The sequence below is a fragment of the Mobula birostris genome, chromosome 8 (genome assembly GCF_030028105.1).
Source record: "Mobula birostris isolate sMobBir1 chromosome 8, sMobBir1.hap1, whole genome shotgun sequence".
NCBI lineage: Eukaryota > Metazoa > Chordata > Chondrichthyes > Myliobatiformes > Myliobatidae > Mobula > Mobula birostris.
Genome location: NC_092377.1, coordinates 50,817,062 through 50,831,132, shown reverse-complemented (window position 1 = coordinate 50,831,132; position 14,071 = coordinate 50,817,062). Strand labels below are relative to the sequence as shown.

At 39.7% G+C, this 14,071-nt stretch overlaps 1 protein-coding gene across 4 annotated transcripts; it reads right to left on the bottom strand.

The window, feature by feature from the left end:
- Nucleotides 1–5,259: 5,259 nt before the first annotated feature.
- On the bottom strand, nucleotides 5,260–9,685 carry hlx1 (H2.0-like homeo box 1 (Drosophila)). Of its 4 annotated transcripts, none has more exons than XM_072265186.1 (4): nucleotides 7,874–9,685; nucleotides 7,312–7,410; nucleotides 6,537–6,724; nucleotides 5,260–6,047 (listed from the first exon to the last, which is right to left on the bottom strand). In XM_072265186.1, the coding sequence occupies exons 1-4, from the start codon at nucleotides 8,331–8,333 to the stop codon at nucleotides 5,724–5,726; spliced, it is 1,071 nt and encodes a 356-aa protein (XP_072121287.1). In that variant the 5' UTR covers nucleotides 8,334–9,685; the 3' UTR covers nucleotides 5,260–5,723. The 4 variants fall into 4 exon arrangements, with proteins under 4 accessions (XP_072121287.1, XP_072121288.1, XP_072121286.1 ...); XM_072265187.1 differs by having other exon boundaries at nucleotides 6,537–6,721; nucleotides 7,874–9,684; XM_072265185.1 differs by having other exon boundaries at nucleotides 6,537–6,721; nucleotides 7,246–7,410; nucleotides 7,874–9,681.
- Between the last annotated feature and the right edge of the window lie 4,386 nt (nucleotides 9,686–14,071).

The following is a 14,071-nucleotide window of genomic DNA, read 5'->3' as shown; positions in this document are numbered from 1 at the left end:
TTGTTCCAACAACCCAATTTTATTCGGAGATTTTCAGCTATGACGAATTTCTTTTAAGTTTAGAAAATTAGGGTTTCAGCATATTAATCCATTTAAATTAACACATTCGCGCATTTTTTTATTTCACTCAACGCATTGTGATTTTTCGAGATTCGGCAGAAATTAAATATTTACTGAAGCTTTTAAGACACAGAGATGCACGAGTGATCAATCCATTTTGCGTTTGTTGATGCTGATTTCAGAGTATTTTGGGAAAAGGTAATGTGAAAATATCTCAATGTCGGAATACGTTCAGTCACCGACGTAAACAACTGAAATGCTAAATACCAAGACAGAACAGAGGTCGGTATATTTCAGAGCAGCAATGGGTGAAACAGGAATAGCTATCAGAAATATAACGTTTTATATAGTTTGTTCAGCTCCAGACTCGCAGATACAATACCTACTTCAATATTGCCTACGCACAACTCTGTCCCGGCAGCATCACACTTCCCATGATGACACCGATTTACGATTTTGGCAAATTTACCTTTAACTCGTCTTGAGGCAAACTCCAAAATAGATTTAATTTCTCAGCAACACACACAAAATGCTAGAGGAACTTAGCAGGCCAGGCAGCAACTATGGAAATGAGTATAGTTGACGTTTCGGGCCGAGACCCTTCATCAGAACTCCGGCATTTTGCGTGTCAACGTTACCTGGATTTCCAGCATCAGTGGATTTTCCGTTGTTTGTGATTTAACGTTTCTGGTTTAAGACTTTCCTTCGGCATCGGTCTGAAATGTTAGCTCTGTTTCCTTTCCCACAGATACGACCAGGCCTGATGAGTATTACCAGCACATTCTGTTTTTATTTTAGGTTTCTAACATCTGCAGGATTTTATATTTTCAGACTCGAATAAAACTCGAGCCAAAGGCCTAACGTCACAACGCTTCCACAGTGGAGAAAACGAAGCCCTTAACTATTTGCATTATATTGAATATAGAGAGAAAATTGTATATGTGTTAACTGTTTAACTGTGGCATTATTAGTTCTTTTCAATATTTCCAAGCATTGGGTATATTTCTAAATATCTCTGTCCTTTATGAAATTACTTTTAATTCATAGTACAATTTTAACGGCCAGTATGCATTTGTACAGAAACTATTCCTACTAGAGTATCCAATTAAATTAAATACTGTTAAATACTCTATTTCTTTTGCATTCGTAAAAAAAAACGTAAAATGTTGTTTGCCAGCTGTTCCTGTTTCTTTAAAAGAAATACTGAATTCTTGGTCTATTGCCACCATTTGACCCATAAAATCCTAATTAGTAGAGTTAAGTCAACGATGTGTATTCGGACTAGCCAGGTGGTAGGACTCACTGTCATCTCCACATGAGAGCTTCCCGCCCCCTCTAACTAGACCTCACGGAAAGAGCTGGAGATCAATAATCAGCTTAATGGAGCTCATTAGGATGATTGCCAGCCACCATCTTGTGAAATTTCCCAGCTCTTTCGCAACCAGTGGTTGGAGAGGTTTAAGGAAGAGTCCACTTTCTTCTGGACCTGATGGTTGTAGTTTGTTTGTGTGCGATGCGAGGGCGGACCACACATCAATCAGACAAGAGCCTTTCTGTAACAATGAAGATTTGTTTACAGCACGATGCCAAGGCAAACTCAGCAAGGTAATTGCATGTTTATGGCTCGATCTGAATACCTACGCATCATTCCAGAACACTGCCAGGCACTCTGTTATGTTGTGATCTATGTCGGTGCCACCAAAAGGTCAAAATGCCCCAGCTGCCTTAAGAACGATATCAGTCTATCAAGTAATAATAATATCCATCACTTTACAACAAATTATTCAAGTGATGGAGTAAAGGTATTCGTAGTTTCTATATATAAAACATTATTACTCATTGACCTATAAATTTTAGTTAAAACATCGAAATTTGTTGGTTAGATATCGTTCTATACTAGCAATATTTCCACTTAAATACATGCAGTTTCAACTAACAGTTGGTCTGCCGCATTTGCCATCCTCCGAATAAATTAATTGTTGTAGCCATATAATACCTCTTCCACCACCCACCCCCTCGACTCCTGAACCTCGTGCTAATAGACTAAAAGATGGTGAATACTGGAAGTGCACAGAATTCCACGCTGAGCTTTTAATGTGGATATTTGCTGAGAATATTTTGGCTGAAGTATGTTTAAAATTTTTTTCAGAAGTGGCCTTCTCGAGGAGGGACAAGGTACTGCATAGGAAGTTATCTGTTCTATGCGTCATCTCTATGAGGTATGTTAAAATAATCAATAATAATAACGGCGGGTTTTAAAACGATAAAGACAACTAATTGTGTGACTTGGCAGCATAGTATGCGAACAGAATTAATTAGGTGTTTGATGTACACACAGTTTCTGCATTTACTTCAACTGGAATGTGCCTTTATGAGGAACCCTTTTCAGATCCGGTCTGACACCCTGTGCATTTTATTGTGAGCTTTATAGAAATGATTTTATATTTATACACATCCTTTTGTTCTCTCCATTTCCTGGAAAGTCCCAGTTGTATACACTATATTACATAAAATGCTAGTATTAGTTCGAAGGTCAGTTTCAAATAGGTCGTTCATCCTCCTCACTGCCAATACTTAAGTTTACAAGCAAAACCGATATGCCTTGGCAAGACCTTTGTTGTAGCCTGATATTAATAAACTGTTTATTTTAAAGAGTGAATAAAGGCTTGGTGTAAATGGCCATTAGTCCTGATGAGCGTTGTACAGCAATAATGTCGTTTATTTACTTGGAGAAACAAAAGTTGACAGTACAGATGTAACCATTTGTCTTGGTGGACGCCAGCCAGTCCAAGGGGATTTAACAGGGGCAGTCTACTGTGGAAAGAATTTCTTCTGTTACTGAATTGATTTGCCCTTGTTCCTTTTGTTTCTATGTACTAGATATCGAGGCTCAGATTCAGAGTTAGGTCTTTTTACCCGAATGCCTTGTAGGAATACGTGTCACCCTTCAGGTAACGGTTCTGATAAGCACACAGTCTAGCTACGGTGTTATCCTGCGTGCCTGAATTGATGTGGAGCTTGTAAATTTACTTTTTAAAAAAAAGAAATAGGCAAAGTATTCACTAGGAAGGACATGGAAATGGGCTGGGGAGGGGGGGGGGTTGCCGATTGTTAATTTCTCATTTTAAAAACTTCCATTGCGACTTTTATAGCAAAAGGAAGCTCCGTACGACATGAAGTTGCCATATCTTGTGTCCGAAACATAAGAGATGCCATCAGTAATACCTCTTCCGCTCAAATTCAATAGCATTAACAAAGTTGGACAGGGTATCTTTTCCAATCATTTTTTTAAATGCATGATTTTTGCAATAACAACAAAACACGGAAGAGTACCTATTCCTATCCCTTTCGTTGTCCTTTGAGCGCTGTTTGTAGTTTCTAAGTAACAGTTAGACAAAGAATTATAGAAAGCATAAAAACTGGCAGAAACAATTTGAACGCGTTGTGCATTGAAGTGGTTCTGAGACCAAAGTATTAATTTGCTGCAGCGAACTGGAAGTCATGCGCATATTCTAATTATGTTCTGTTTCTATTTGCGTTTAATGTTGATATTATTTCTGTCGAAAACAATGGGCATTTGAAAAACAGCTGAACGCGTTATAGTTTTGTGAAATCTGTTAACTAGTCTGTTAAAACCAGTTTCAAATTCGAAAAAAAAACGTTTTCCACGGATTCAAAGTTCTTTGTGGAAAGTGAACAGCACTGTTGAGCTATGATTTTAAATCATGACTCTGCTGTTTATAATGTGCATCTTCACTGGATCACTCAGGTTAGTCATTTTAATAAACATTCGTGCTTGTTGTCAGTCAGCTAGAGCACAATTCACTCGACCTGTGGAACATACGTTGCAGAAAACTCTTCCCATCCAAATGTGTCTAAATCGTACACTCAAGCATTTCGCTCATGGTGACAGAACTCGGCAACAGTCATGTGGGCCAAGAACCAGAAAGGTCCAAATGGAGTCAGGCTATATTATTAGAAAGCTGCAGCAGTATTCCTTCTGCAAATTTAACATGGGAAATTGCGAAAGATTAAGTAGGTGGAGAAAGTGGTATTCAGCTTGATTTACTCCAACAGTTTCAAATTTTGCTCTCGTGTCCACGATACGTCAAATGAACCTGTGACTTACATTGGCACCGTTCCAAAAACGCCAACTAGTTACTTTCATATTTTGTGAAAACTAACTTTCCAAGTGCTCTTATTTCGTAGCAAATATATTCGAAAATTTAAGTCATAACAAGTATTTTATGGGCATCACTGCTCCTAACCCGGGATTTAAACCCGTTCAGCTTGTTTTTATTCTTAGTTGAGCATTTGAGTGCAAAAATTGTTAATATCAATAAATAGCGTTAATAGTATTTAGCTGAACTTACAAACTACAGATAATACAATTCATTACATGGCATTATGCTCTAAAATAAAATATTCAGACTCGATGCAATTTCTGCTAACTTATTCCACTCCACGCGACTCAGCCTAAAGGCACTGTTGCAGCACGCGTTTGACTTGAATGTAACAGCGAGCAGTAACAGTGCCGTCGATGCACTTTACAAGTCCGACGGATACAGAGGCTCGGTGCAGACCGCCGACGCTTCGAAACGCATCCAGTCGCACGGCACTCAGTCTGCAGAACCACAGTGGTGATGGCGAGAGCCATTTAAATAAACAGCACTCTGGTGACAAGACTGTCAGAGATGGAGTTAAAGATAAGGCGCCTCAGATCTTTTTAAACGGAAAGGAAATGGTTGTTAAAATAAAGGGAAAATATCCGATCGCCTTGAGTATATAATTATCACGGGAACACACCCACGAAAATTTTAAAATGGGACGAATGCAACATCTATTAGTGCAGGTATTGTTAAATATTTCAAATATTGAAATCACAAGGCAAGCTTTCCAGCTTTACTGCTTGCATGTCGAATAGAGATGGGCCTTATGCAAGTAGATTGTTCTAGTACTAGGAGAAAGATTAGCCAAGGTAATTAAAGCATTATTACTATTAAAGTATCTAGCTAATTTGTTTAAATTATGCTTTTAACATGGTAGTTATGACCCGTAAGGAGCGGCAAAGATTATCCTGAGGAATTCCGATGTACGACCACCTATTAAAATGTTAATACATCTCGTGGATTCAGGTAACCTGTATATTGGCGGCAGATCACAAGATAGCAGCTAAAAGCCAACAAGTACAACAAAGCGTTCTTTAAACCAGTATACCCATTTTATTAGATGTATTTACGATCAGTGCAATCTTTTGATTCAGCTGGCATTGAAAGGACATCTTGGACATCACTGGGTAAACAGACCTGGAAAAAGGAAATGGCTGTTTTTCTCAGTGTTAATACAGGTGATAGCTCAGACGAGGTGGTGAGTATTTATAAATCTGTACCTCTAAAAATTCCAACTGGGTATACAGTAAGCAATTAAAATCAATATCAAAACTTAAAATACAAGAACATTCACTTTCAAAGGCGATTTTTAAACAAGAATATACCATTTCAAGTGTCAAACAGTATTTACATATTTGCAATTTACAAGTAGGAAGCTGAGTATGATCACTTTCCGCCTTCCTTTCGCAATAATATAACTTACTCTCATCTTCTGAAATGTCCTTTACCTCGTGGTAATCCCGTTGGGGAAGGGTGCTAAATTAATGTTCACATTTATAGCAAAACTTGCGACGGAGATGTTGGGGCACTTTGTACTGGTGAGACGCTTTGCTGTGGTGCCGCAGTACTTAAGGGGCCGAGACCTGCTCTGATGACGGTAGTCTTATGATCTGCAGAGTTGTTAACCTCGATGTCTTTCTCATTAATATCCGTAGATTCAGAGTCACTTTTCTCACTGTCGCTCTGGTTCGCCCTGACTCGCTGCTCTTCCTCCGGAATGGTGGCCTTCTCCACTTGCTCTTTCTCCTTCTCCTTCTGTGCCTGAGCTTCCTTCGAGTGCCTCCATTTCATCCGCCTGTTTTGAAACCATACTTTCACCTAAGAGCAAAATCGCCCAAATTTGAAAAGGAAAAAAAATTAAGATAAATTTAGTATATTTGTCTGCTCAGGCTGTGACACAAGCCTGCTTTTAGCTTCAGTCTCTGCGCGCACCCGCGTTACAAAACGATGCCTTTTTTTTGTACCAGTTACCACTTCCTCTGTGCTAAGAGCTTTAACTCAAAGCGGCGTGTCGCTATTTAGCAGTTTCTAGAGAGCTACGTTGCACCTTTTAATTGTGTGGACAGTACTGCATTCTAATACTACTGAAATGGTGGGTATAAAGTTGAAGTCGTCAACCCACGCGTACACAGCGTAAATTGGATTCTTTACACAACTGCTGCACTGGCTGCGATTTTCTCACCGTTTTTTAAAACAAAAATTCCCCCCCCCCCAACAATTCTATTCCAAATGGTTTTGTAACAAGTTTTTATAAAACTTTTGTTCTGGTAAGTTTTCCGATCAGTTTAAACATCAACAGCCACTAACCTGTGCATCTGTCAATCCCAGCATCGCCGCCAGCTGCTTCCGGTCAGGTTTAGTCACGTATTTCTGAATCTCAAATCTTTTCTCGAGACCTTTTCTCTGCAGATTAGAGAATACAGCTCTGGACCAAGATCGTTTCCTTTTGTACGTCTGGGGCATTGTGTCTTTCGTTAGAACGGCGTAAGGCCCTGCTAGTTAAAATAAAGCGTAGCATCAGAGTTAATGTTGTAAGTTCTTCCCTATTTCTACAACAACAAATGTTTACAATGTGATGCGTAACTTAAAGTTTACCAAAGGCCAACAAATAGAACTAGCAATGCCTTTTGGCTATTTTGGTGAATCGGGAACTGAAATATGTAGCTGGACAGTTCCACTACTGCATACTGAAAGAGCATTGTTTTTGAACGCACGTCTAGCTCTGCTTATCGCTGTTTATTCAGTGTGTTTGTTGTGCCAAATTTAAATATCTGGACTCTAATTTGTTTTAATAAATCGGAAAATTTAATAAATATGACAGAAAATGCGATAAAAAGCGTGCAATTCCCTCGCATTTTTTTTCGGTTGGTGACATTTCCCTAGTTATCTTCATTCATTTTAGCCATTTCCCAAGACTTAATACTAGCTGTGGAATAACCACCTTCTAATGTTGGAATCTTTTAACCAAATAGGCGTGTGTTATCTGCGGCAAAAATTGGCGAATTGAGTTATTAACCTGGAAACGAATCCTGATAATGTTGCTGGTTCGAGCTTCTGGAGTTCAAAACTGAGGGAGGCTCACCAAGTCCAGGGTCCAGCGACGCAAAGAACTGGTTGGCGGAACTCTGAACGGAGAGGTGGAGTCCAGACCGGCGACTTGGGGCCATTAAAGAGGTAAGATCTGCGACAGCAAATAGGGAACAGGGTATGTGGATAAGTTGCTGCATTCTAAAGTAGTCTTAAATATAGTTCTGTTAATTCTTAAGACGATGGCTATCTTATCTGCTTATTGGCCACGTCATCTGAACTTCCATATCAATTAAAGCAATCGAAATTTATAATGGCAATGAGAAAACGCACCTTCATTGTACAGTTGACCGACTCTTGTTATTTCGAACGTTATATCCCAAACAATTCTATACATACATACATATACACACACACACACACTCCTTTTTACAGCCACAGACAAACTGCACGAACAGAGACTAAAAGTGATGGTGTAACCAACGCGGCCAACAACCCAGATTTCCTATTAATTTCCCAAAATCTATTCGTCATATATTTTACCTTGTAAAACGTGTCATTTTGATTCAATGTTGCTATTGATGCTAAACAGCCTGTTTGGTCCGAGCCTCCCTTACCTCGTAAAGTGCTGCATTCCTTAAGTTTAAAGTCTGTATCGGCGGACAAGATGCGGTCGATACCGAATTTAAGGTCCTTGCTGGAGAGCGCGGGAAGCTGTTGCACTGAACCAGCTGCCAGCTGGATCCGGGGCGATGAAGAAGTACATATGGCCGGGGCTCGATGGTAGGAAGAAGCCGGGGAAGGTCTCTGAGCGAAGCCGCCCATATGCTCTGGGGCTACGGGCGTAGGGCGCAGAGGGGAGCCCGAGGGTTGCATGTTGTGGTGTCCGCTCATGTGAGCCACGACGGCCGACGATCCTGGCAGGGCAGCCGGCATGTTCTCGGTGTCGCTCAGATGCAGAATGTCCGCGATACAGAAGGAAGGTTTCTTCACCGAATCCAACAAGCCATTCGAACAGTAGGCAGACCAGAGACTGAAATTACTGGCGTAATACGGAGCGAGTCCTGCGGTGTACATTGTGCAATCCTCCTTCGGTTTGTTTCTAACAACTAGGATGTAGATGCGAAGATACGATCTGAAATAGACTTATTTTGGGGGAGGGGGGAACTTGACTTTGCGAACTCGAAACTTTCCTAAAACTCATCTGCACATTTGGCAAGGAGTTCAAGTAGGCTTGGGAAGAAGTTGCCACTGTTCAACTGTGATTGGCTGCTTCTGCTCCCGGCACACCCAATGGCACGGAGGCCCTTGGAGCCGTGGCTCCGCCCACTGCTCTGCAGCTGCAACTGAAGATGTCTGTCAGGCTTTAGAACTGTAATTCACTTGAAGCAGAATTAATTTAAAGTAGTCTGACTCACGCAATTGCAACAATGAAAGTCACGTCAACAATCAGATTTGGTAACAGTTTCAAATGATTAAAATTGAGGTGAATAGTGCAAATTTTCCTGAACGTTGAGAATTCTTTTTTACAGTGTTTTATTTTTTTTACCCGCAAAGCCATTCAGAATTTGTAAACTTCTCTATACTTTGACAGATCAAGGAACAAGTCAACAACTCGAAGACTCCATTCACTAATGCAGAAATTTTGATTTAATTATGAATATTAATATATTCTTCACGTCTTGCTTTTTATACCTTTAACTTTCGAGTGATACTCGACCTGATTTTAAAAATGTTACAGAATAAATTAGTAAGATCTTTGGGAGGCTAGAGAGAGCACCCTGTGTCATTGATGTCTTGTTCCAGCAGAGAATCTTTAGCGGGAAAAAGAAAATGCTTGCTTAAAAATGTAATGTGAATGCTGTATGTAAAGAATAAACTTCACAGCTATAGAAACATTACATGTCAACGTTTGAAAATGCTTAAATATTGAGATTTTCGATACCAGAGAGCTATCTAATAAAAATTCTTCACACTGTAAGAGCAAGTGTAGATGTCTTCTCTAGTTCAAAGAACAGCCCCATTCTGTGTGTCGGCCAACGCCGCCTCCTAACCTTACAATGCAGCTGATTTACATTTAACCTTAACCTCCTGCAATTGACGTTATAACAATAGTGCATTATCGAAACGTACGTAATTGCCCTGCATCTCTAACCTTAACCCACTTCGATTGGTTTAATGACAATAGCAATTACAAATGAATTGTTTTCTTGGGATTCAGTAACAATGGAAAGCACCTTGTTTTATGTGTGCTCAGTACATTCTTAAGTATTTGTTTCAACGGCAAATATATAAAGGCTTTTTTTTCTCCCCGGACCAATCTTCACAGTGGAGGAAATGTCGAGCTCTATTAAGTTCACATCGTTGATAGCCATCCTGTTTTGATGTGCTTGAACGCGAAGTAAATGAGCGGATATGCCTGTTAGATTTTCTTAAAATAGAGCCCGTTTAGTATTTTAGGATACAGCAGAAATCATTATTTCTTCCGGAGAAAAACTTTATAATGACTGCTAGAACTTCCGTTTTCAATATTTGTGCAACTTTATCTCGTCTCGCAAGTTGTACTTGTGACGCAAATCCGCTCCGGTACATGAAAATGTCAGAGGAAAAAAAAGGGAAAGAAATGTGACCGGACCAATCTCAGTCCCTTGAACAAAAAAATAATAAATCCACGTTCAGGTTAGTTTCTTGTTGACCCCAAATTACTCATAGAATTATATAACCCCCAAATCTTAAGGAAGATGAATGATCGTATCTTTCAAGAAACGAGTAATGTTTAAAACAAAGCTTCAATTTTATTTTCACTTCAATGTATCTTTAACTTAATTTAAAGTTATTCCTCCCAGTATTAACCAATTAGATCTGTTTGAAGTCCATTGTCAAAGTCAAATGTGTATATGTTGCATTGGAAATACTGCAAATTAATAGTGTGACAAGTGGCAATCTTCAACTGTACAGCTCAATTTCTCATGGTTAGTTCAGTGCAATAGATCTGACCTATACCACGCAATGAATACCCAAAGGATTTTATTCTCAAACACCCATTATTTCAAATGTTGGAACACAATTAGAATAATAAATTGTTTATTTTATATCCCCGAATTTCTGATTTATGATGATAACTCGTGGTCGTTTTCTGCGAAGCCATGCATAATAATTCCTATTGTTTAATGTCTTTGAGAATGATTAGGCCCGGAAGACACTCTTTGGCCCGCGATACATTTAGAATAATCCAGTGACACTTTTCCGGGACATAAATAGCGAAATGGATCAATGTTCATTCACACAGACATAACAATATGGGGAAGAGGAGGAAGAAAGCTCAGCGGGCGCTGAGCCGCACGGTTGTTTCAGGTGCTGCGGAGTTGTAAGAGGAAGCATTTCAGTCATTTGCAGATCGTTATGACAGGCATGGGACAATTCTATAAAAAGACAGACATGACAGATTGCAGGTGACATCTACTTTAGACATTTTTGGTTAAAATGGTTCATTTGGTCCAACAGAAATCAGCGTCAGTCAGATAATGCCTAACTATTCCTCATTCTAACCCTTCCCCGCTCTATCCATCCATCTACATCTGACAGAGTGGGCATTTTTTTATCTCCCTAGTTATTTTCTATTCACGACTCTTATCAGTTTTGCTGGTTACGTGGGTGGGCGTCTAGTTGTCCTTTCAAATTCTTTCTTGCCTTCAGCAAAGTAGCAAATAATGAAAATACAGTATTTCACGTCGAAGTTTGGAACTGCCCTAAAATTGTATCAACATAGAAATTCTTTAAGAAATGCACATTTTGTGAAGGAAGTTCACCAACCAATAAAAATTAAATCATTTTCAATTAATGTGGTATTGGTATCAATAGTCCAGAACGTACTACGAAATACTATTTATATCCAAGTAGGATATCCACGGAGGAAAATACTTTAATGCTTATTGTTTTAAAATTGCGATTCACTTAGTGAACGCCTGTGAGATATTTTACGTGCAACAGAAAGTGATAGAGCTTAATCAGTCTTCCTACTGATCCGTAAATGCGTTTTGTTGTTGTTGCATGCTGGCACTCCTTCTGCTCTCTTGATGACCGGGGGGACGGGACTGTGAAGATAAGGAAGAGCTCCCACCCCATCATGGGCACTAGCCTCCCGAGTCCCCACTATCGAAGATGTCTTCAAAAAGGCTGCATCTAGCCAGCCATCTTTGGGGACACTCTCCATCCAGGACCTTGCCCTTCTCATTACTGTACTGCCATCAGCGAGGAGGTACCGGGGATTGAAGACGTACACACAATGTTTGAGGAGCAGTTACTTCCCCTCTGCCATCAGATTTCATGACCACTACCTCAATATTTTGCTCTCTTATCGTGCTGTTTATTTGTACATATTCGTTATTATAACTTGTAGTATTTTTTTACGTATTGCCCAGCAACAAATTTTACTCATGTCCGTGATAATAAACCTGATTCTGATTCCTGAGGAGGGAAGGGCGAGTGGAAGTAACCGGCTGACTTACAGTTGCATATTGCCACCTATAGGCAGCCTGGGTTCGAATCGGTTCACCATGGCAACATGTGGAACTAATTTTCTGACCAAATACTAAAGCAAATACGGTGGATTTACAATTTTCTAACTTCAAGAAGAAAACCACATTTCCTTTTCGAGGCTGAATAAACGTTTTGCAGTTGTGCATTTTCGTGATTTAACCATCCTTTCCAGCTTTCTAATAGGCGGCTCTTGATAATCCATCTTCCAAAAGTATAGTTAGACTATGTGCTTCGTAAGTGCTAACCGATGTAATGTACTCTGCCCGAAGGAATTGGAAAATGCTTCATATATTAATACACAATCTATCAGGTGTCAGATATTCAGCGGAATTACTTAAGCGAAAAATAAAGGTGTGGAAATCGTTTTACTGGAGACGAAATTCAGAGAAATTCTTACGATGTTTTACTAAGATCACTGGTAACTCGCGGCATTGGAAATACAGTATATGCAAGAATATTGATTTAAAGGTTAATTTTATTTGAAGACTGAACTACAGGGTATAGGAGAGTTGCCAATAAATTGTATTCATGAGAGTTCTTCAAATTATTACTAACAAAAAGTAATCTGATCGTGTGCGGGTTGTAGTCGGAGTGATCAATAAATTAAATGGAAAAGTAGAATGAGCAATAACCATTCTGGCTCTACATTATCCGTGCAATTTACTTTATGACCAAGAAGCGTGGCTGGCAGAATTAATCCGAAACATCGCCCCTAAAATTAGCAGTTCTTACTCCGAGCTCCCAGATGTTGCAAAAAATCTCGGAGGAAATCTCATTTGAGGGAATATATTTTAGGGACTAGTTGCACGATCTCTTTAGTCTCTGCAAGCCGGGATAGAGAGTCCAAGTGCCTTTTTATTTATAGTCTTGTCTCATTAACAGGGTTTGCGAAACAAAATCTTTTCTCCTGTTACAAGTGCGAAGAGATCGCGGAATCCCGCTTTCTATAGACTGCAATACATGTTCGTTGCGGATCAATTACTTTCAATTGTGAATCTATATCAGAGGGAAGACCACCTTCTTCCAATTTGCTACGTAGCCTTGTCTTCAATCCAATGTACACGCAGGTGATGATAAATTCAAATACAGTTGCTGCGGTGTCTTATGTGGAGATTTGCAAACAAGTCTTCTGTACGAGGATAAAGAAATGCGGGAAGAACACGACGGGTTAAACAGCATCTGCAGAGGCAGAAGGATGGTCGACCCTTCAGGTCGAGACCCTGCACGGGACTGGTGCATAGTGCCGACCCGAAACATCAACTATGCCTCTGTCTCTGCGGATTCAACCTGACCACTGGGTTCATCCAGCAGTAGGCTTTTTCCTCCAGATTCCAGCATCTACAGTATTTTATATCACTGAAGTTATTTTTCCGCACACTACTTACTCCACACCGCAAATGTCCTGGGCCTCACGAAACCGTTTTACAACGCAAGACACGGAATTATTCGCAGCCGCCTTGCGGAACATTCAACTTTTTAGACATTGCTCTATTACTTGAGTGGCAATAATTATTAGATTAACTAATAGGGTGCGCACCGAAGTACATCAGACCAAAAAGGAATATTTTCCACTGTTCTCTGTTTTTGCGTGTCGATGTATACTCACGTTCACGTGTCACTCAGACATCCTGAGCTTTATTTCGTGGGAGTACAAATAGGACCTGTACTCTGATGTGTTAAAAGCGTTAATATTTAATCAAATGTATGTTTACATAAATCATCTGCGTTTTAAATATTGTGTTCCATATTGTACTTCCTTCCACTTGAGATGAGATAAAGAAAATTAATCCATTTAATATTTGACAACACTGCTGGGTGAAAAACAGGCAGCCTGATGCAGGAACTGGACCTGAACTCTCCATTTACAGGTTAGCTTTTGCCTGCTGAATTGTCATCTTTCTGCCCTTTGTTCCCCATTCCAGCACCTGCACTCTCTTTTGCCTTCACACCCAAGCTCATTCAGATTTATGTTATCCAAATTATGATTTGATTCTATAACTCTTCACTGAGCCTGAATAGAAAGTAAAGGTTTGGCCAGGTGTGCTGGTTGTTTTGATATTCAGATATCTGCAAGTACAAGTAGGTCTCATTAACAGCAATCTATATACCTAAGTGATCCCAGTTCGGACAATTGAACCTCTCTACCTAAAGGGAATATGTCAGTATTCCATCACAGTTGAGGGAAACAAGGGAGGTGAGTAAACACTGAAGGCAGTACAGGTAGCCACATAGTTAATATTTGATGTACTAGTAGGATCTCAGGCATTCGGAGGGAC